The sequence below is a fragment of the Papilio machaon genome, chromosome 17, assembly GCF_912999745.1.
Source record: "Papilio machaon chromosome 17, ilPapMach1.1, whole genome shotgun sequence".
Lineage (NCBI taxonomy): Eukaryota > Metazoa > Arthropoda > Insecta > Lepidoptera > Papilionidae > Papilio > Papilio machaon.
The window spans coordinates 1,000,543-1,025,076 of record NC_060002.1 but is presented as its reverse complement, the minus strand read 5'-3'; the positions used below and the strand labels follow the sequence as shown (position 1 = coordinate 1,025,076).

General features: G+C 33.9%; 3 protein-coding genes across 3 annotated transcripts in view; 2 read left to right on the top strand and 1 right to left on the bottom strand.

The window, feature by feature from the left end:
- The window catches only part of LOC106708856 (RNA-binding protein Pasilla), a 48,473-nt gene extending 39,301 nt beyond the window's left edge, over window positions 1-9,172 (top strand). Inside the window, exons 6-10 of the mRNA XM_014500437.2 lie at window positions 606-775; window positions 2,613-2,783; window positions 3,314-3,512; window positions 7,509-7,742; window positions 7,998-9,172. Coding sequence (XP_014355923.2) covers window positions 606-775; window positions 2,613-2,783; window positions 3,314-3,512; window positions 7,509-7,742; window positions 7,998-8,218 — 995 coding nt within the window. The 3' untranslated portion in view covers window positions 8,219-9,172. The remainder of the gene's footprint in view (window positions 1-605; window positions 776-2,612; window positions 2,784-3,313; window positions 3,513-7,508; window positions 7,743-7,997) is intronic.
- A 5,773-nt stretch (window positions 9,173-14,945) lies between these two features.
- LOC106708673 (putative tyrosine-protein kinase Wsck) lies at window positions 14,946-17,602 on the bottom strand. The gene has a single exon (XM_014500209.2). The coding sequence runs from the start codon at window positions 17,193-17,195 to the stop codon at window positions 14,988-14,990; it is 2,208 nt and encodes a 735-aa protein (XP_014355695.2). The 5' UTR covers window positions 17,196-17,602; the 3' UTR covers window positions 14,946-14,987.
- Window positions 17,603-17,838: 236 nt separating this feature from the next.
- On the top strand, window positions 17,839-22,615 carry LOC106708736 (general transcriptional corepressor trfA). Its single transcript, XM_014500285.2, has 4 exons — window positions 17,839-20,143; window positions 20,598-20,738; window positions 21,063-21,290; window positions 22,202-22,615. The coding sequence occupies exons 1-4, from the start codon at window positions 17,986-17,988 to the stop codon at window positions 22,582-22,584; spliced, it is 2,910 nt and encodes a 969-aa protein (XP_014355771.2). The 5' UTR covers window positions 17,839-17,985; the 3' UTR covers window positions 22,585-22,615.
- The last annotated feature ends 1,919 nt before the right edge of the window (window positions 22,616-24,534 follow it).

Here is a 24,534-nt window from a genome sequence, read left to right as displayed (position 1 = left end):
CTGTGGGTTTCTAAGACCAAAACTCCATTTAAAACGTATCACTGATACTGTTTTGGTCTCAGAAATCAATGGTAACAGATGAACAAAGATGGTCAAATTATTGTAGCAGCCTGTCCCAGCTTTACATAGCTGGACATTTTTTAAATAATAACGATGTTGCTTAAAAAATGTACTAAGATAACAGAAAATTTCAAATCGGTTCAGTAGTTTTTGAGTTCACTCGTTATATATTAAAATACATAACTGTGCAGTTAATATTAAACATTGTAATATCAAATACATTGCGTAAATCGACTGAAATAGCAAAATTTATACGACTGTGAATATCATTTTACATAATAAACTGCAATTCATTGCAACATTATTGTTTTTTCCGTCCACTGTATTATGTAATCGAATTCTTAGAAATAATGTTAGAAGCCCAATTCATATATACTATAATATACTTACTATTAGTGAAGATTTAGAATGTGAAATAAACATTAAGGGAACGATTTAGTGCTTATTAATCAACACTAATTACCTTTATACCTAGAATATAAAGTAGGGTAAACTGTTTAAAAATTTTATAGCGTCAAATTAAACACGTATTAATTAACTTCCAGGCGAAAAAGAGAACAACAAGAAGGCATGCCTGATGATCCTGCAGAAGGTTGTCGACGACCCCCAATCTGGGTCCTGTCCCAACGTGTCGTACGCGGATGTGGCGGGCCCCGTCGCCAACTACAATCCCACTGGCTCGCCATACGCCGTGCCCACCTCTGAGGTGACCGAGGTGATAGCTTGAACACGCTCATAATATCCTTGATAAGGACCCCCCAATCAAATGTACCGATGACTGCTAAAGTTGATTTTAACTCTAACAATTGTTTCAACTCTCATAGTTAAGAGAGGGCAAAATTATATATTAATACGGATTATCTTAAGCTAAAAATTGGTTGATCAAATTGTGGACAAAATTATGCCGAAGTTGGGTGCGACACATGTTATTAAATTTCTATAGATATGGGACCCCCAACATACCGACCTTATTTTATTGCAATGTTTGGTTGTAAGATGCATCAGAAGAATTATTTATTAATTATTCACGATGCCTATATTTGGCATATTGGCATACAAAGTATTTTTTTAATCTTACCTTTTTTAGATTTCTATATAATCCGGTTTGAAAAGTTTGTTTAATTATGTTATTGATTTTCATTTTTATTCTACTTATAAAGTTTAGTCAAATTACTTTTGCGAAGATCATAAGCTCGAGGGAATGTAGGAGATATTTGTGAGCGTGTTCAAGTATACCACTTGCCTCGTTCCCAACTCTCCATCTCTCATGCATCATGACACCCCACATGTTACTTTATTTGTGTCATAAGCAGCGTACAGCATGCAATCATATACCATATAAAGATGACATCATTAATTTACATATTTTATAAACAAAGGCCGAATCAATCGTATTTAAAAAAAAATTACACTTAAATATAGGTAAACTTCTTGTATATCAAAATTCTCGTGACACAATCTTAGTTACTATACTCCTCTGAAACGGCTTGACAGATTTTTATGAAATTTTATATGCATATTTAGAAGGTCTGAGAATTGGCTACTATCTATTTTTCAACCCCTACGTAATAAGGGTTGTTAGCACAAATGTAGAACATAGTCTAAAGTAATGATTGTCAAACTTATTTCTTTCACCGTCTCCTTTGAAAATCAATTATATTTCAGAGCCCCCTAATTTTTATTCAGCCCTAAAACTTAAAAACCACAAAAATTCATTACTATAATTAATTTCAATGGTCTCCATTTTTTGGGCCCCTTATCGCCACCTCCTAGGTTTCAAATGCCCCCAAGGGGGCGTTATCGCCCACTTAGCAAAACATTGGTCTAAAGGAACAATTAGGCTACTAAGTTTCTTAACAGCGCGCAGACGGAATCTCGAGTGACAGCTACTCGGTATATAATTTTTATAAAACATTACATTGTACATAAATATAAAGAAATAATTATAGTATTTAAATTGTTTAAACTTTCGTGAGACATCATAATTAATTAATTAAGAAACGGCTTAACTCACGCTTTGATCGTCCGGTGGCGATACCGACTAGTTTCAGACCTTTCGGGGGTCCATCTTCAGGGCGAGTGTTTAATCCGAAGACTTCGCGGTCGCGTCGCGTCTCGCAATTATAGTATTTTTGATAATATTAATAATAATAATAATAATAATAATAATAAGACATTTAATCCGTTCAAAAACATTACAACACTTATAATACAATTAAAACATTAAAAGAAAATAAAACCTAAAGGTCACTAATATAATTAAAACTAAGGACACGAAAAGTAATGTACATAAAAAAAAAATAAAAATAATAATAAACAAATTATAACTAAGCGTTGCAATGCAGAACAGATAGGGCCTTTGCTCAGCTGTATGTTTCTTTGCCATGGGGGCAGAAACACTGATATTCTGCAAAAGCCTTGAACTCCTATTAAGAATCAATACCACATTATCATGTTGCACCCTCGGTATAAAGGAAGTCAATTTATCGCCATCCATCCTCATACGACACTACTATTCTTCTCAATAAATGACGTAGTGTCACTCTGTGCAGAGTCACGCGCTGGGCGGGTCTGTGGGCGGAGTCGGGGGGGTGGGCTCTGTGGGCTCCGTGTTGGTGAATGGCGCGGCGGGGCTGGGCGCGCTATCGCTGTCCCTCTCGCTCGCACCGCCCGGCACACCGCCCCCCTCTCCTCTCACTCAGCACACGCTCGATCATATTAAGGTATGATTGAATTACAAATAATGCATAAGTTTTTCTTGTAGACCACTAATTCTTACTTCTTCTTCTGAACACGCCCTAAGGGTCCGTTTAGACCAGGGATCCCCAAACTATTTTGGACAAGTGACCCCCTTTTCCAAAATGAAATGTTTCCTCAGACTCCCATAGTCAAATTACCTACTTTTAAGATCAATTTTTTTTTTCATTCTGACTTAGGTCAATAGAAGAAGACAGAAGGAGAATTAGCAATGCTTTAAGTTCGATATCGACCCCAAGGGGTCGGTATCTTAAAGCATTGCTAGGGTAGACTAACCGGGGCGAAGAGCAAAGCAGATTTATTGTCGTTAATAAAATTGAGCTTTATACGATTGAAACAGGGTTCAATTTCTATCTGTAATTCTTTTTTATCAAAAGAAAGGGTAAAAAGCCGTGTAAAGTTAAATTAAACCTTTTTACGATAGAAATCAGTTTTGGTTTCCGCTCTGATTCCTGTGAACGGATCCTAATAAGTCCTTTAACGTAAACACTTGTAGGTGGCGCTCCGCCAGGCGGGGTACTCCGAGGGTGGTATATCTGAGATCGGTGCTGCGCTGTCTCTGCTGGTGAAGCACGGGGTGCTGGGTCTGGCGCTGCCGGCCGCGCTCCCGCCGGCGCCGCTCTCCGCCGCCTACTTCCCGCTGCCGGCGCAGGACTCGCCCGCCGTCTTCGGACCCCTGGGACAAGTAGGACTCGGTGAGTTGTACTATGAAACATACAACAACTCTATCAACAAATTACGTGCCAATGATATCTGGACGCTAGGATATCAATATTAAATTGTTATTATGTTTTATATGAGATAAAGTGAGATAGTTATATTATAGTTGTGTACTTTTAAATGTGTTGAAAGTATTATCTCGTATCTATTGATCGTATAATGGGGTTTTAGTGGATAAGCGTTTGAAATTATGTGAGTAATCAGGGTTCGAAATGATACGGTTAATAGAATCAAAGATTAGAACAAAATTATAGCGGAATTTAGGATATATAGCGGTTTTAAAGTATGCTAATCGAGCTAAAATTTAAAAGACTAAAAGAAAGTTTACCAACGAATTCGTAAATGATAAAAATTGATGTTATATGTGTTTAGGATAAAATATTTTTAGATAGTACCAATTACCTGGAAAATTTTATTTCGTAATTCAAACGTTTTATTTTATCGACTTGACAAATTTAGATAGACATACAAGTGAAATTAGATTAATGTTTTTTTTTTAACTGTAATAAAATATTGTCGAAGTTGGTTTGTGATTGTGGTAGTGATTAGAAAAAGACAATAAAATTCCAAACAATTATCATTAAATATAATCAAATACCTTCATATGTCGTATCCGGCTCGAAAGACCATTTTTATAAGTTGGGATAAACTATGAGTTTTCCGTCGAGATCATTTCCTATTATCACAGTTCACATTATCCAGGTCTTATGAAACTTATATTGTTGTGTGTGAAGCGGCTCAAAAGTTTAGTTCGCATAGTGTTGAACTCTTGATCTGCAGCTCAACAATTAATTTGGCAGCTCACAGCTCAATTTAAATGTACTATTACTATACGATTCAATGTCTCGTGAGTTAAAACAGACATCGCGCTTTACATCTCCGTTGCCCGGTGACTCGCAACTCGCAGCTCAAAAGGCAAATCATAACTTCACACGTAAGAACCGTGAGCTGATCTGCGGGTCATCAATTTTAGTTGAATTAATCATGATCCAATTACTGCTAATAAAATAAAGGAATATCCCACTTTAAAGTAATCCCGAGGAAAAAGTAAATCATGGTCACTGTAAACAAATTAACAATAGTCGACACAAATCCATCATAGACTTGACCTTGCGACCGATTAACACTACGTCAAGGCTTCATACTTGTATATCGCGAACTAAAATCAACTTTATGACATTGTAATAGATATCTTTTTTCTATATAAACATATAACTTTGTCTGTCACAAGAACTAAGCTCGGGCTCTAATTGTGTGCATTTATTTAAAAGGTCGCACGCTTTGTTTTACTCGTTAAGGGAATTTCAACTTTATTTGATGCGGGATTGTTACTATAATCGCTTGTGTTGCAGTTGATTGAATAGTATGCATATTTTATTAGTAGACAAGAAATCAATTATCAATGAAACTTGTAACACATGAAGTTAATAATTAAATTTTATTTTATGATATAATAATTTCGGTAGGAATTTTAATAAAAAATTCTATGATTTTACGTCTCTAAAATTAAGTAATAATTATATATTATGCATATTTACAAATTCTATAATTAATTTTATATACTTATTATATAATGCAACAGCCTCTTAATCATAATTTATTTTCTTTCGATTAGAACATATTATAGACAACTCAATTATCTTAAAATAAACAGCTTATATTATCATGTTGTTGATAAATATAAATAAAATTGAACGTTTCTTGCCATTTCAATTTAAATGAAACACCAAAAATGAACATTTTTTAATCTGTAGATAAATTTAAACTGATTCAATTCATATAGGATAATTTTAAATTTAGTTTTAGGATATTAATAATATATTATTGTTATTTTTAGATATTAATAATAATTATTATTTTTTTGTAATTTTAAATGTTAATTTTAAAATAAAAACGATGTGATGTCACACCACGCTCTCAAAGTCGGTTTTATGCACAAAATTCAAAATTATCTTCTTAGTGCTTTTTTACATTAAAACTCTTTCGGTTCATTGGCTGACTATTAACACCATTCTTGACTCTTAAAGTTTTTCTGCTTTACTTATTTTTTGTATCTTTTTAATACCTTTAATTGATATTTGATAGCGTTTCATTTCGTCGGTTTAAAAAAATATATAACATTTTTTTTTATTGGGAAGTTATTTTGATTGTAATGAAACGCTGTCAAATTATTTTTTTTTTTGTAATAGTTCAACTGTTTAAAAGCATAAAAACATTTCGACGAAAAACAATTATTGTTCAGTTTACATAATATTTACGTATTCATTAAAGATAAGAAAATTTGTAAAATATTTTTAAGCGCATGTTAGTTCGCTTACTTTTAGGTTATATTTATGTAAAAATGTTATAAAACCATTCAACAAATTATAAATATACAAACATGAAATGTTAAATTTCACATTTTTCGTCTCTCTGAATTAATTTTTGCATAGAGGAATATTATTTGAATTGTATAAACAATAATTTTTATATTTATATAAGTTTTAATTGTTAAATTTGGAAAAAAAAAAGAAATGTTTTAAACAACTAATTGTTATTCGTCTACACAGTTTCTATGGCATGCAATTGATTTGTGTATTGTATTGCTGATTCATTTAACACAATTGGCTTTTTTAATTGGTTTATTTTGATGTTGACTGCAATAGTGACGTATCGAAATTTCAAATCGGCTTTAACCATTACATTCTATCGGCAATACACTTTTAACATTGTATCAAGGTTATCTGTCAGAATATATAAAGGTCAATTCTTTATTTTTAAAAAAGAACAAAAGTTATTGTACCATTCTGCCAAAGATACCGGCCGGTTAGATACAATTCTAACCGGCCAGTTATATTTTTTTTATAATTTAATATATTCTACTTTTTTAATATATTATATTTGTTATGAGAAAAAAGAATCTTATAGATCTAAAATGTCTTCGTAATTTACATTTCGACCTCGTATATATTCTAACACATGTACCTATGATGCAAATTAATATAGAAAGAGCAATTTGACAGTAAAAAATATTCAAGGAATGTTGATATAACTTTTTTATTTATAGTTTCTTATTAGGTATTCCTAAAGTATCCATTCAATTCTAAAATGTTCACACTATAGATAAAAAAATGAAATTTGAATTTTTGACATGTTTCCGATTAATGGATTCATTTTAACTTTTTTAAACTAAGTGAATATAACTTTATATTTTAACTTTTTGTTACATCAACATCGAAATGATTGTTTTGTTAGAATATTATTTAATTTGAATAACAAGTTGCTCTTTCGTTGTTCCGTTTCTTTCGTCCGCAAGTCCGTTACACAGCGCCGCCGCGACAACCTCTGCATCTCATTCGGCTAACTTTACTATCAAAATTTCATCATCTTCAGTGCACACGTCACTTACAAAGCCTCGACTTGGGTCATGCTCTTGGACGAATTTCAGGATTTCTTTTTTTAGATCATATGATTCGGTCTTTGGAATATAGAATTGATTGTTTTTATGTGCACCTTTTTAATCGTGGAGGAAAATTGCAAATATTTTTTTAAAAGTCTTTATTAATTTATTCTTATTTGATGAAGTCTGGTCTAAAAGGTAATAAATTTATTGAAATATTTTGTAAAGCTGTACGATATAGTTCGCAAGAAACGATTACAAATTTTAAATATTTGAAAGGAAGTCCAGAAAGGTTAGGTTTCCGGGCACGTGCAAAAGCATAACCCTTTAGAAAGTCGGGCAGGCAGACGGGCAGTCAGTCGTGCAGTCGGGCAGCCGGCGCGCTGTGCGGTTGCGGGCAGCGCGCTAACTCGTCTCACTCTGTCCGCAACAGCGCGAAACGTTCTAATGTAAGTGTCAGCACCTCGCGCCGCACCACTAAACCCCCGGCCGTGACGAGCGTGTCGTGACGCGACGTGACGTGACGCGGCGTGACGTGACGCAGCGTGACGCGACGTGACGTGACGCGGCGTGACTAGCGTGACGTCCGCAGGCGGCGCGCGCGGCGGCTCGTTAGAGCGTTTCGCGGAGGTTGCATTCGAGGCGCTTCGCCCCCCAGCGGTGGCGCCGATCTCGCTGTCGGCCGGCGTTAGCGGGGTGGGCGGGGTGGGGGGCTTCCCCTCGGCCTCGCTGCTGCCGCTCTCCAAGAGCCCCACGCCGGCCGACGCGGGCGCCAAGGACTCCAAGAATGTCGAGATCGCCGAGGTTATCGTCGGCGCCATACTTGGTGAGTTGTCCACACACACATACATATTGGTTTCTGCATGTATATATTCATTCTTTGTTATTATGTCAAGTGTCGAAACAATAATTTTTAGCAGTGGATCATTTGATAAAAACATTATAATTGGTAGCCGTTTAAAGAATAATCTTCTATTTTGGAATAAATATTGTAACAATATTTAAGTCTTGCTAGGATGATACTGAATACAACAAAAATAATTAATGTTTTTGTATAAAGGTCGTTTTCTGTCGATTTCAGGGCCCGGTGGGAGAAGCCTCGTCGAGATCCAACAGATGTCGGGCGCGAACATTCAGATCTCCAAGAAGGGAACGTTCGCGCCGGGCACCCGCAACCGCATCGTGACCATCACCGGCACGCAGACCGCCATCGGCAACGCGCAGTACCTCATCGAGCAGAAGATCCAGGAGGAGGAGTTGAAGCGGACGCGCCACAATGCCATCTCCGGCCTCATGCAGTAGACCCGAGTCGACAAACCCGCGCGCGGCAACCACCTATGCGTGCGTATTTAAATTAACGACAAGAGTTTGCACTCTCGAGTCGTTGTATTCCTTTTTTTTTATGGTCAAAATCAGGACAGGGGTTCTTATGATTAATGTTTTAAAAGCGCACGTATACGTCGGTGCCGCGAGCCGGGTCAATCGGAACACTGCCTACTCGTCACATCGACGCTGTTCGTTACAAAAATTCGTTGTTGCATTGTAGATTCTAGTTGTATCTAGTCATACGCCGGTGGTGTTACGCCGTCGCGACGGCTAGGGAGCATAGAGGAGTGGCGCGAGTTACCTGAGCGTAGTTGTAATTTTATCTTGTTTTTTTTTTTCGTTTCGGAGGGTAGTCGCAGTAGTCGATGCGGTGCGCGCGGCGCACGTCCGTCGCGTCTCGCAGCTGGTGCAATAATGAGCCGGGGCCGTGCAATGTCCAGCGCCCGCGCCTCGCGCCCCACATCGACATATAGTCATATATTTACAATAAATAAAATAGATTTATCTATATTCATTTAACGCATATATATTAGTGTTGGACATTTTATTGCAATATGTTTTTTTTTTTTTTTGTCGTGATGACAAATAATGGTTTGAGTGTCGCTTAGCGACTCGTGTTGTTGTTTAAGATGTTATATAAATAAAAAGTACGATTGTGATATCTCCTATCACGGAAAATTCCTATTCCATTACATTTTTATTTTTGTATATTATTCATTAATTACATTTCTGTTGCGTTTAGTTTGATTTCATTGTAAATGTTACCATTGATAAATTTTTTTTTTTTTTCATATTCATGATTTCTCGTTATATTAAATTTATTCAATATATGAATTGTTTGGAAATGTTGATTTATACGTAAGGTTCAGTTAAATGCAATTATTAAATCAATGTCAAAGGGAATTTAGGAAACAAATAATTAATCACAACCAAAGCTGGTAATTTTTAATTTTTGACAGACGAATGGATTAGAAAAAAAAATAATAATAACAGATGACATATTTTATTTAATTATAATATGGTTGGCATAATATTTTTATTTTTGACATTATCTTTTGAATGTGGTTAAGAGAGTTTTTTTTTAATTTCATTCCTAATTTCAAGCGATGATAGATCTTTATTTTTTTATACATTTTATAATTTTTGTTTTTTAATTCTGTTAAGATTCATTTGTTGTCGGTCTAAATTTGTCTTTAACTACGTAAGTACAATTTAAATATAACAAGTTATTCTTGTCCATAGTAGAGAGGTATATAAATATATTTGAAAGGTTTTAATGCAGATTTCTATATATTATTCAAGATGACAATATGAAATATTATATATTATTTACAGTTACAAACTTAATGAAACGTTATATTTTAAAACGCCATCTTTTTAATGCAAGACGTTTGTTTTCGTCAACGTAGAATGATAAAGCTGTGATTGTTTTTTCGACATTGTCAAGGTACTTCGTGTCAGTCCGCGGGGCAAATAGTTTTAGTTGTGTTTTACCTCAGAAGTGCCATCTAAATAGTTCAGTTTAGGCTCGGTATTTTTGGTCCTTCGCTCGCAAATGCACCATCTTTGGCGCTAACTTGTCTTTCAATTTGAGAAATTAAAGTACATATATTTGAATTCCTATGCGGTATATACTTATTTCATAAAGAGGAATGAAGTACAAATTGAAACCATAATATTTGAACCGGCTTAAAATAGGTGATAGTGTTTAAGAAGAGGAATTGAGAGCTGTTCTCAGCTTTAGAGCGGCGAAATTCGTCCGCAATACCAACTGTCCGCCAGCCGAAGTCAGGTGGCGTTGTTATCTTCTTGTTGATAACGCAACGTAGACGGCATTAATGTAGCTAGTTTATAGTATATTCAATCTTTAATAATTAAAAAAAAAATGTGTAAAATAGGTTTAAATTCCACCACTCTGGTGTTTTTTTCGACTATTTCATCTATGTCTTTGTATATTTTTTCGGGGGTAGTTACAGATATCGTATCGTGTCAATTAAAACGTGGTATGACATGCTCGTGACTGTGACGTCATACAAGATGGCGGAGATGGTGTCGCCACACTCGCGTACTACCTCTATGGTCAAAAAATTGACGTTTGTTAACTAATACGTTAGTGTGGTGACATCCTTTAAAAATTGGGTTATTAAGCGATAAGTTTAAAAATTTGGAAGGTAAAGGCAGTAAAAAGCGGTCGCAAGCGTGAAAGTGCATCTAGCGGAGGTTACCCGGCACAGTTTTCGGGTTCATGTCGATTTTATAAGCTCAATTTTATTGAAATAAAAAATCTCGAGTAGTAATCGGTACGTGTAAGTGAATATCGTCAATTATTGCAAACTATTTGTGTTTAGCTATCCGACTCCTTACTCTTGCCAGTTCTATCTTCTATTATCTTCATGTCAATGTCTTTTTCGGTATCAATTGTATTTACTGTCATCTTAAAAAAAAAAGACAATTTTATTTTATCAAAACTAAAACACGAACGAAATGAAATATTTCTAAGTTGTGTCACTTAAGTTTAAGTACATTATTACCATACGAAAGTTACCATTATATTTGACAGTTTATTCTTAGTCGTGTACTATGTGGGTAGTTGTAACTTCCTCTGTATTTCTACTTTGTCCTCTTGCCTCGTTGATGAAATGTTCTTTACAATGTTGACTTCGTTAAGACATTCCGAGCTAGTGACATTGCTGACTACTTCGTGTCTGAACGCAAATACGAGTACTCTTTGACTCCAATAGAAGTAATTATACCCATTGATTTTTAATTAAACATTGTTCATACATAGATTATTTATTTGAAATCACAGTTAACTTTTTAGCGTCTCTCTAGCGTTTGTTAGAAGAAATATTGTAAAGAACAATTCTATTTCTTAATAGTTATTCGATGAAATTCTAGTTAGTTGTATTTAATTATAAAGATACATTGGGTATGTATAGACAATTAAAACTGATGAAAATAAAATGTTAAAAAGTTGTTATACCGAAGTTGTTACAATATTTGAGAGTATATTAATTAACGTCGATACAAATTAATGAATTTTCTTAGTGGTATAAACATTATCTGAGAAATAGTTATGGTTTATTGACGTGTGGAGTGATAATAAATAGATGATTTTTGTCGTCCCGGACGCTACGCGACTAAACTGTTCTGTGATAGTGACAAGTACGCTATGTAGCATATCGGTCCGGCCTACTTTGTGTCCCGACCCCGCCCCCCCCCCCACGCTCGCAACCTTGACAACCTTCACATCTCAGTACTGTACATAAACTCTAATCTTCTAAAACAACCAGCTAATGTAGCTGATTTTAAACATTATCTAAAATGAAATGGTTGTGCATTAAAAGATGTACAGTTTTGAAATGTAAAGTACACAATTTTATTTGGATATTTTGGTCCTACGGAGTCGATGTTTGTTTCAAGATTGACGGATTGTGTGATCGCGTTTCGCTGTCATGTATCATTCGAGGAATGTTGTTATTTAACGGGCGATTGCTTGGTATACCCCCCTCCCCGCTGCACCACGTCTCCATCCCCCCTCCCACGGCGCGTCAGTCCGCACATCATGTTTATTTTACCGCAGTTATCGAGTAAGGAATTTTGATGTCGTAGGCTAAGGTAGCTAGTTATTACTCTTCATGATACTATGTAATTGAGGTACGAAGTGGACTCGTCGTCGAATGGGCGACGTCTCAACACCTCCTTTTTAATTTTAATAGCTAAATGTTGTTGAATTTGTTGATAGAGTGGTTTATTGTAATTACTATAGGTAGTTTAGTGGGTATACAAGAGACGGTTGCCGCCATCGGGCGCTAGGGTTAGACTAAGGTCCGATACACTGTGTATTGGGAAATGGCTGTGCGTTGCAAGTGTAAGTCGACATCGGCCGCCGCCCCGCCCCGCTCCGCCGCCCCGCCGCCCCGCTCGCCGCCCCGCCCCGCGCTATCTGTATATAATTACATAACATAATTTCATTTACGTTATCCTCCTTGCTCATTGTCATCAATTTATTAAAGACTGAGGAATCAACTCGCGCATGACATCGTCACGAACGCGTCCCCAACACTAGGGGAGTATTTTGTAATATATAATTGTTTATTATCATTAAATTTTTAAAAAATTGTATCGGTCGGTCGGGGGCGGAGTCGCCGCAAGGGGGCGGAGTCTCCGCTGGGGGCGGAGTCTCCGCTGGGGGCGGGGCGGCGAGGTGCGCGGCGCGCTGTCGCTCAGTCGTTGTCTCACCAACCTTTACACATGTTGAGATTGATATGTTATACTAATTCTATTGAATTGTAACTTGTTGCGTAATATAAGTGTGTAGACAGGCACCGGCTCCCTGCGTTATATGTTGACAACCGATTTGTTACTACGCGGTTACATTCATTGATTTATTCATATTTTATTATCGATTATTGATTTATTTTTTTTGTTAACTTTGTTCAACTATAACGGGTCTGCTGATGTTATGTACGAAAATAAATATATTAGTTTCTAATTGCAATGTTTCTTTGAATTTAAAATTCGATACAATTTATCCAACGTTGATTGTTTAGTGTTAAATGAAATGTCAATAATGATTTTGTTCCAATGTTGTTTTGCTATGTTATAAAAGATAAAAGGTAAAATGAAGGTAACATGTCTTAGTGAATAAAGCTCGAAAACCAATTTAAAGGTACCTTGAACATTGTCTATAATTATATTAACAATAAATAAATGCAAAACGAGCGAGTTGTTTTATTTTATTTACCTTTCATTCAAATTTACCCTAACATTAACATACCATTCCATTAGTTTTGCAAAACATATAAAAGATACGAAACGAATGATATTCGTTTGCCAATTTTTACCCTACTGAGGGTATATCGGCACAAAACATACAGTTGACGTGAAAAATGAATTCGAATCTTACTCGCTATGACATTTTTACATACTTTAATTATTTTATCGATATTTTCAGAATTTATTAAAACAGTGTTACATTTAACATTAGTTTTAAATTTGTGAATATTCACACATTTTGTAATGCAACTAATAGATGGCGTTATTTCGTCTATTAAACCCTGTCAAAAGCTTATTTATTTAAGGTTAGGTTATAAATTTTTATTGACATTTAATGCAAGATGTATATATTTATTCTGCAAATTGATACAGTTATATCAATTAATAATGTCGAAATAAAACAATATGGAATAAAAAAAAAAGATTTATTAATGCCTGCATTATAAATATTGAAAAGTAGTTATGAGATTCATACAAAAATACATCACTCTGGACGGAATGCTAACTTGTAAAATATATAAAAAAATAAAATATAATAAAAATAAAATAAAAACAACAAACACAATCACTTACAAATAAGTACATGGAATGATTTGTATAAATTGAAATTACAATACTATTCTAAATTATATAAACTAAAAACCTTATTTACTTGAAAATAAATTACATTCACTGTAATGAAACATGTGTTATATCCAATTGTACATAAGATGTTTCTACAAACTAGAGACATAAAATTTAAGTATATAATATCATTATATAATTTCAAACAGCATTAGTCAAAGCAAAAGCTTTTGCTCTCAGCTAATTGCAAAATATTGACTAAGCATTAATTTGTTGTCATTTTAAATTTGTCTAAATTTTAGCCGACTTCAAAAAGAAGGAGGTTATCAATTCGATTGTTTTTTTTATGTGTGTTATTGTCTTAATTTTTTTTCTTTTAATTTTTTATGGCTGAAAATACTATACACAAAGATGTTGTATGGTAATTAGCTGTCATTTTAACAATAATATTAAAAGTTCTACTTTATAATTAAGTTCCTACAATACTTGCAATAAACCTTTAGAATGAAGCAATTATTTTATCAACCCATCTAATGAAGAGTTACATCTACTGTGAAATCCATTTAGTAATGCAAGTCTTCATTCGAGAGGTTTTTATGTGTGCCTAGAATAAAGGTAACATATATTACCAAGGATCATTTAAATGCCACAGCGTTAAGGCATCTAATACAATTTGGCATTTGCAGGCAGTCACATATGGAAGTGAAATCTTTGGGCATCACAATATATAATAAATCTTATATAATTATATAAATATCATCTGGTATTACTGGGTATCTTATATACTTTAAATTACATACATTTATTGCTGCTTATTAGTCTTCTATAGTATTTTTGTAGGTTTTTTACTCCTACTGTTTTCACTTCAGACTCGGAATATGTTATCCCACTTATTAGTTTTGTAAAAAAAAAAAAGATATTTTTGTGCATGAGTCACACTGTCAATCATGTACAGAATTAAAACATTGGCTTTAAAAATTTTACATATTAAGTCTTATAACATACTAGCTGTCACCCGCGACTCCGTCCGCGCGCAGTTAAAAAAAAACTTAATTGGGGTATGAAAAATAGATGTTGGCCAATTCTCAGACCTACTGAATATGCTTACATAATTTCATGAGAATCGGTCAAGCCGTTTCGGAGGAGTACGGTGACGAACATTGTAACACAAGAATTTTATATATAAGACTATGTCTCCAACCGTGAGTTACTAAGACCTAAATCATTCAATCTTTTATAACATATTGTTAAAGGTATGACTTTATGATTTATACAGAGATTTTTGTCTCATGAAACCCATTAAATCAAGGATAAAACGATTGATTCAACTTATATTTATAAAGTGACTTTTAAAGTAAAGTTGATATCATATAATTTTGTGCAAGCAAACTATATTAAGAAATTAAACAATTTCATATTGTGGCACATACGGTTCATATTCAAATCCATTGTAATGTGTAAAACTGAGACTGCTCATACCTGGTACATCAGTAAATGAAGTAAGTTCATTGAGTAGAGATGTAAATGCTGGTCTTTCATCAGGATCAACCTGCCAACATTGTAAACACAGCTGAAAGAGTTCATCGCTAACATATGACGGTTGAGACGGACGCATGCCACGTAACACTCTAGAGGCAACATCCTTATTCACAGTATTAGGATAAGGTGTAGCACCTATTGTTAAAGCTTCCCACATTAAACAGCCAAATGACCAGATATCTGCTTTTGGATTGAATCTTGTCTGTCGTAACATTTCATGCGACATCCATCTTGTGTAATCTGGCGTTTCATGAAGTGGACGTATGTGAGACAGTCCGAAACCGGCAACTTTCGCCACTCCACTGTTACTTATAATGATATTCCTGCAACTCAACTTTTTGTGATAAATTTTCTTTGAATGCAGATACTCCATTCCAGACGCTACATCAACACACATTTGAATAACTTTATTCTCAGTTATAAGACAAAATTTGTTGTTCTGCAGGTCTCTCTGGCGACACTGTAAAAGCATTTCTTTAAATGTCTGCTTATAATCCTGTAAGACAACAAATAATGTTGTGTTTGTCTCACAAATTCCAAGGAGAGATATAACATTTTGATGTTCACTGGACTTTATCAAAAGATCTAATTCCTGTAACATTAAACGCCTGTCAGTCTTCTCCAGTTCTCTATCAGGTATAATCTGGACTAGACCAGGAGTGAGAGCTCCGTGTTGCTGGACACTGCCTTTTGTAAATTTCCCATAACTACCAACACCAACAATGCATGATATATTTATATCAATGAGATTTCTAGGTATATTCCAAAGTTTTCTTTTCAAGTTACCGTAATAATCAACTCTTTCATCTTCATCCTGTAGGAACCCGGAGTTTTCAATTTCAATGCAAGGTTCGCTCAGGCTCAGTGGCATCGATTGAGAACCTCTTTGCATTCTAGCCACCTGAATCTTCTTACGTAGAATTATAAGTAGACCGATTCCAATCAGTATCAGCACAACTCCAATAGCAATTGCTGCACCAAGTGCCACTACTAATGGGGAAAATTCTTCAGGTTCATTTATATTTAGAATTATCTTCTTTGTGGATTCTGCATATCTTACTTTTCTAACATGATTTTTTTCACTGACCACACCCAGTGATACCTCAATATCATTTGTGAGTGGCAAAGGGGCATTATAAAAGCCATTGTAAGTACTGCGATCACCAATTATAAAGTCATTTTTGATGTCATCTGTATCCAATTCAGCTGTTATATAATATGGATATCCTTGTTCATTAGCATATGTATAATTTCCAAGATTTTCGACAATAAACCCTTGTTGATATAATTCTATTGACACCACTATTCTATACATAGAAACCGGCCCATTGACATTTCTTGCTTCAGGTATTTGTACCACCATTCTGTCACCCCGTCTGTCTTTTATAATAATATCTGGTGGACTTGGGTTTGGTGTACCAATCACAGTTTCAATCCTAATTGTCACGTTCGGACCCTCATCTTCATAGTTACTTGCTGCTATACTAATATTATAGGTTGAACCGGGCTGCAAATTTAATAGTTCAGAATTCAGAGTAGTATTACTAACTCTCCATTCTAAAGGTATCAAGTTGAAATCTGCAAATGTTTCTATAATTATTGCACGGATTATGTAACCTGTAATCTTTGAGTAAGCTTGAGGCGGGCTCCAACTGACTCGTACTGTTGTCTCAGTTACATTTACCATGTTAAAAGAGGCTGGTGGTCCCGGAGCTGAGACTTCAGTATCGTACACGCTGGCCGCATCAGCACCGCCGCACTTTTGCGTAGAATTTTTTGGGCAAGGAATATCGCACGATTCTGATGGTAGCTCGAATTGACCAGGTGAATTGCCACAGAAACATGTCGAATTGTTACCCAATAGGGCATATTTGTAATATAATTCTTCGCAAACTTCCAAACAGACGTCGGCCGACTGACCGCTGTGAGTGTTCAATGCATCGTTTACGTTAAATCTATAACATCCAATGTAATCACCGCGTTCTGCTTTTACTAAATTAAAATGATAAAGGTATGCCACTACGGTTAGCAACCACCAATTGCCCATTGTATATTCTCGACATTGACTCATGCACTGCAGTATGACGTTAACGGCTTAACGCCCTTTATTTATAACTCTTCTATGGAACACTTTTATAAAACAACTTAAAAATAGTTATTCTCACTGTCATGGTTATACGTTTTCAGTCATTTTTATCTTAGTGTAAAAACAGAAAATCAATAATATTCATAAATTCACAATGCGGAACTGCATTATTGTTTACTATGCAAAGATTAAATACGGTACAAACCGAACCGCGCGGGCGGTGTTGTTTTGGTTATACTGTATTGGAATTATTGAATTTGGTTTAGTTGACGATACTATTTTATGTGCCTGTATCAGTATACGAAAATCCTGGAAATACGGAATTTTTACGAAAGCAGAACTGCTGCGAACGTTATTTTGACATTTAAAATAAAAATTATGATCAAAAACTTATGTTTAATCAATTTTGTTTTTTTTATTCCACAAGTTAGGTTTTGATAAAAAAAAAACAACCCAAAGAGGAGATTTTTGTGCAGTTTCACTTTTTTCTATAAAGCGTAATTTTTATGTTCGTTTTCCATTTATTATTTTTTCTGTATCATTCAAATGCTTCCATTTTCTTATCTATGGTCTAAACGTTGTTCATTGGTTGTTGGTTGGTAAGATGTTTGTTTTTTTGACAGTTATTTGAAAGTTACAAAGTTACAAACGGAAACTTGTGGAAATTGAAAAACGGACGGATATTCAAAACTAATAAGAATTATTGTTTTAGTTAACTTTAAAAGACATCAATGCACTGTCAGTATTGTTAAGAGATTTATCGTACATCAACAATATGGATCGTAGTGTAAAAAGTGAGAGGAAAACCAGAAGTATGCGTCTCAAGGAGAATTGCGAAGAAGTTCCTAAAAGTTTAATTAAAAAGGGTCACTATGTGCGTAATCCTGAAATTTTAGAAACTAATAATGATTTTGACGAAGAAGTGCCTAAGTCTACTCGGAAGCTAAGACGACACACGCTCAAAGAACAAAACATAACAAAGTCTGATGATGATATCCCAGTAAAAAAACATAAACAATCAAGTAGGACGAAAAAAAATCATACAGAGAACCCAGATAACCTGGATATTGGGGATCAGCATAACATTGAAACTCCAGAAGTAAAGCAAAAGGTGAAGAAAAGCAAAAAGAAAAAACAGGAAGCTATGGTTGAAGATGTAGAGAACGTTGAAGAAATAATAGACGCGCCAAAGACAAAAAGGAAGTCTAAAAGGAGAAAGAAGCAATCAAGTGAAGCAATTTCTATAAAAGTTGAAGAGATTATTGTAGAAAAAAGTGAAATTGTTGTAAAAGAAAATATGCTGAATGTAAGCAACATATCAAATGAGTCTTACCACAGTGCTGCTGGCAGCATTAAGAGCGAAAGATTAACTGAAGTCAATGGCACAGTTACAGAATCAGAAACGGCAATCAATAATAGATCAAGAAAGAAATCAACACCAAAATCATCTAAGAAAAACAACACTTACAAGTATTCTGAAGTTGAAAATGCACCAGATATCAACTCATTTGAAAAAGAACCTTTGAAATCTGAATCAAATGCCTCTAAAACTTCTGAAAGAATCAATAAATCTATGGAAAATAAAAATGATAGCAATACATCTAAAATAAAACTTGATGAAAGTTATAAAAAGCGAAATTCGAATGAAAACAATTGTTCTAAAATTAAAATTGATGATACTTATGAAAAACCAAATTCAAATGAAAACAATTGTTCTAAAATTAAATTTGATGATACTTATGAAAAACCAAATTCAAATGAAAACAATTGTTCTAAAATTAAATTTGATGATACTTATGAAAAACCAAATTCAAATGAAAACAATTGTTCTAAAATTAAATTTGATGATACTTATGAAAAACCAAATTCAAATGAAAACAATTGTTCTAAAATTAAATTTGATGATACTTATGAAAAACCAAAATCAAATGAAAACAATTGTTCTAAAGTAAAACTTGATGACACTTATGAAAAGCCAGATTCAAATGAAAACAATTGTTCTAAAATTAAATTTGATGATACTTATGAAAAAGCAAATTCAAATGAAAACAATTGTTCTAAAATTAAATTTGATGATACTTATGAAAAACCAAATTCAAATGAAAACAATTGTTCTAAAATTAAATTTGATGATACTTACGAAAAGCGAAATTCAAATGTTTCAATTAATATTGAAAATATCAATAATCATTCTATGAATAGCAAACGAAGATCATCCAGCATTTTGTTGTTAGATGCATCTAATTCAATGACAAATTTAAACAACACATTCGATAAATCTGATAAACCAAATGAGAGCAAATCAATATATGCGACATTCGAAAAACAAAAATTAAACGGTATCTATGACTTAGATGAGAAAAATTCAAGCATAAAATCTGACGGTAACAAAACAAATGACATTGCTAACAATTCACACATCAGTATAAACAGTGAGGACTCTAAAACAGAAAATTTAATAAATATCACCGCTGAATTAGTAGAGAGTAGCAATGATGAAATATCTTTTAAAAACTCCCCACCGAAAACAGAAACTCAAAATTTAGAACTACCACTAACACCATACAAACGGGAAGGTACTTTTACAAAGGAAAGTCCACCATACTTTGAAAAAGAGCCTGACACAATTTCCATAGATTCCGGGAACACAGGGAGTGATACTTCATGTAGGACTCCGGATAGACGTAAATCATTACAGTCACCAGGTCACACACCATTTGTGATGACAAAAGAGAAAAAAACAGTTTTGAATGTAACACGTTCTATTGAGAAGTCATTACGGAGATCTTCAACCATGGAGGCAGCTCCCCGAGCCACCAAGGTGATGTTTTGTAGCCCAACAAACCAGGCTACAGTCAGCTCACAGATTAAACGGAAGGTGATTAAATCTAACATGAAAGGATCAAACAAAAGTTTTGTTTTTGATAGTAGCAGTAAGTTTTATTTTCATTTATTAATTACCTTTTTTAGCCGACTTCAAAAAGAAGGAACTTATCCAACTGATTTTTTTTTTTTTTTTATGTGTGTTACTGCGAATCTCCGCCCCTGGTGGTCCGATTTTGATAAAAATTATTTTAAACGAAAGGAAGTGCTTGTAGATGGGTCCCATTTTTTTTTTTTTTAATGAATTACAGATTTAAGTCATTCAAATTTTGAATGAAGAAATATTGTTTTGTATATTGTTAGTTAAAGTCAGAAACTATACATTTTATTTGTTGAGGTATTATTTATTTTATACTAAATCCAGGAATGCTTCTGCTACTCTTACATGGTGGATACTGCTCCACTAAGTCATTTTATATCTATACAATGCAAATACCTTAGGAACAGATTGTGGCAGTTAATATTTAGAGAGTGGACAATACACTATAATTTCTGTACATGCAGTGTCGGAGCTCAGTCGCTCAGGTCGTAAGCGGTCATACACACAGAGTGATGCAGATGAGGTGCGCAGCAAAAGATCCAAACTGGAAGAGGAGAAGAAGTCAGTTGATAGACTGTCACGTCCCAGGACATTGAGCGCTACAGGTTAAATAAAATACAATAGTCTTTTATTAATCATATTATATTATCCAAAATCATTTACAATTTATTGCATGACAGTCTCCATGACTGTGTGTTTATTTTCACATATAAGTATGTCTGTTTTTTCATAATCTGTGGTCACAAATAATTTTTTTAGACTGATTGATACAAGAAATTTAAAGTGTAACTTTATTATAACAGAAATACTTTTTTACCTGAAATAATTGTCATTTATCTTTACATTTTGTCTTATACACTAATATTATTTTTTAAGGTCTCACGTCTACGTAATAGTTTCTATAATTACTAAATATTTACAACTTACAGTGAAAACCAGCGAAGCTTCAACACCATCAAAGAAATCAATAGTATCAAAGACAAAGCCGGAGAGTAAAGTTACAAGGACCAAGTTGCCGAACTTTACTGCATTACATAAGAAGCAATTTGATAAGATGGAGTCACTGGATCAGTGCCAGGAGAGGAAGGCCAAGCGCGCCAGGCAGCTGCTGACACCTACTGGCACTGTCAACATGCTGGAGAGGATAAGCCCTAAAGGTAACACCAGAGGAGGGGACATATAGGAAGAGGAAATATTCTCTTTCTGTGCGTCCCTCATCCGTTATTTAAAGGCAACGGTCTTACAATTGCGGTCGCTTCGCCATTACGGCGAAATCTGGCCGCTTGCTCGTTTGTCACTTTATGATATAAAAAAATAAAAATATGTATCTTAGGACCGCGTCAAATACAAGTCCATGATCTCTGCTTACGCCTCAGAATTATGGGCGCTATATTGTTACGTTTTAGAGAAACTGTCGTCTGATCTGTAAGAGAATGATGTGAAGGGAAACCTTTCAGTAATATTTTATACGTATTTTCTGTAAAAATTTTGTAATAGCTAGATGCAGTAAATGGATAAATAAATTACCTTATCAATTTGGATCAAAAGATATACAGTAGATTACTTACAATTGCTTACTTAATGTATTGAATAGATATTGAGAGATATATATTACTAGCTGTCGCTCTCGACTCCGTCCGCGAAAAAAAATTGAACATTTAGCCTATGTGTTCTTCTAGACTGATGTACATTTATGCCAAATTTCATAAAGATCCGTTGAGCCATTTCAGAGATAACTTCAAACAAACATCCAACTAAACATTCATATTTATAATATTACTAAGATAAATAAGATTATTAGATATTATTATTATTATTAATTGTATTATTTATTAAGTTTTCAATATTGTCCATTTATAATCTTAATCCTTATATATTACTTTACAATCTTGGTCCTTAATTTTTTTTATCATCAAAAATGTCAACTAATCGACGCCAATAGATGATCGTTTGAATAAAATTGTTCGTAAAACTAACTGAGGCACAATTTTCATTGTGAACAACTTTTCACCCGGCTGATTTAATTTTCCTGATTCAATTTATATTATATGTTTTTTTTTTATTTCAGAAAAAGAAACAGAATCAGATGCAAAATCAGAAAAAGAGAAACCAAAACCGACCACACCTTGTTTACGGAAATCAAAAACACTAACCCTTACATCATTGAACCCTGGTTACACCCGGTTTGGATTCAAAATGAACACCAGTTTGAATCCATTCAGTGTACCAAATAAAGAAGAAGGTAAAGCGAACGAGAGTAAACTTCTTCCATCTAGAACTGGTGCCACTACTTCTAGAAGAGAGGCAGCTAAGCAGATGGTAATGAGGGAGAAATCCTTTACAGAACGGAACAGCGCTAAAAGGAATGAAAGCAGAACTTTCATTAAAGGAGTCAGAACAAACAGGAGGTTCCAATTGCAGATGCAAATGAGAAATGTTAATATGAACTGAAAAATTCAGGATTGAATAGACATTTTCAGAATAATTTAAAATAGTATTTAATAGAAGTTCAAATAAAGTTTTTTTTTTTACTTTTTTTTCTTAGATTATCCTCGTGTCTTGAAGATTAAGGGTAGGGTAGATACAGGTAAGGTTTTAAAATATTATATAGCTTACTATAAACTTGTTCTACTTTTATTACTGTGTGCCATAAATGCCAGTTTTTGAGGTACATACTATAATTTTGTGTTTTTATATAATTTTTTAACTAAGAAATGTTTGGATTCACATCGTAATTGTTTTAAATATGTCGTTTGTGTATTTATGTGAAAATTGTTTTGATTCCATAACTTGTAGAAAGAAAAAGTAAAAAATGACTTTGCCGCCAAATTGAAATTTCCCGCCACTGAATTTGACACATCATAGATAATTGAACTTCATGACATTTTAATTTTATTAATACATTTTTTTTGTTAAATTAGGCATAGTTTTCTTACGATTTACGATTTATTGATAGGCGAAAGAAAAAGCTGATTGCTTTTTGTATTAATTAAAACATTAAATTGAAAATCTTTTGTCGTAGCTTTACTTGAAAGTAATGATTTATAAGTATTATTAATTTTGCATACATATATTTTAATTGCTTATTAACCAAATAATTTGCATTTACTTATTTCAGTCAAAGCTACGGCTTAATTATATTATAAAACATTAACAATTTACTTTTTATTTCGGTACAGACCGAATAAATAAGACGATTATAAAAGATTTTAAAATATAATGCTATAGTAACCTAATCCAGAGTAAAAAAGTGAGGCATAAAAAAGGTCTCATAAGGACTATTACTGGGATAAATTTGCGTCACACAAATGACGTTTCAAAAATCGACTCGAGACGTCAAACTAATATGAAACACTATCTACTTCTTCCTAATATGCGAATATTTAGGTGGATGGATGGATGTTTGGTAGAAGGTATCTCTTAACGGCTTAATGTATCTTGATGAAATTTGGCTTAGATGTAGAACATAGCATACTAAGTTTTTTTTTTAAATACCGTGCGGACGAAGTCGCGGGCGATGGCTAGTAGGTTATGTATGTGTCTGTAGCTGTTAAAATTATGTAATTTAATATTTAAGCTAAAACTGACAATTTTTATTTACCATGTATGAATAAAATTGAAAAGTATGTTAAATGCTAACAAATTTTGATGTTATCTTTTAGTATAGGACAAACATGTACCGTTTTAACAAATGATTAAACTGTTTTTGTATAAGTTGTTTTATTTTATGAATTATTTTCAATTTTAGCTGTATTAATGGCACTTAAATCGTAAGTCTTCATAACTAAATAGACGGTAATGCGTGGAAAAGATTAAACGTAATACACTACACAAGTATTTTCACTTGAAATATTCGCAATTGTTCAAAAACATTACTGCAATCACTAATGCTCTAAACAAATGTAACTTGCACTCGCAATTTAAAAGAGAAAGTTTGACCGCCACAAAGTCAAGGCTTTCACGTAACGACCTTGAGCGGCACACGAAACTACTTCCACGGCTAAGTATCGGTTTTCCGGTAGTTTTGACTGCACATGGCCTAGCAAAAATAAAATAATGCCTTAAGGTGAGTCTCCACTACGGTAATAGTTCAAAAACAATCTTACTAATTTTATAAATGAGAATATTAAGATGGAGAGTTTGTTTTCGAAACAGCTAAACGGATCTGAAATTTGGCATAGATGTAGAACACAATCTTAGACTAAATGAAGGTATAGGCTACACCTTAATTAAGTTTTTTAATTCTGCGCAGACTGAGTCCCGGGCGCCAGCTAGTATAATATATACATTTATCTAATATATAAAATTCTCGTGTCACAGTTTTCGTCACCGTACTCCTCCGAAACGGCTTGACCGATTCTCATGAAATTTTGTGAGCATATTCAGAAGGTCTGAGAATCG

What these genes read in the sequence shown, in the direction of transcription:
- LOC106708673 (XM_014500209.2), bottom strand. Translation starts at nt 17,195, where the DNA reads ATGAGTCAATGTCGAGAATATACAATGGGCAATTGGTGGTTGCTAACC.
- LOC106708736 (XM_014500285.2), top strand. Translation starts at nt 17,986, where the DNA reads ATGGATCGTAGTGTAAAAAGTGAGAGGAAAACCAGAAGTATGCGTCTC. An exon ending in TTTTGTTTTTGATAGTAGCA is followed by an intron (nt 20,144 to 20,597) that starts GTAAGTTTTATT and finishes CTGTACATGCAG; the next exon opens with TGTCGGAGCTCAGTCGCTCA. An exon ending in GGAGAGGATAAGCCCTAAAG is followed by an intron (nt 21,291 to 22,201) that starts GTAACACCAGAG and finishes TTTTTATTTCAG; the next exon opens with AAAAAGAAACAGAATCAGAT.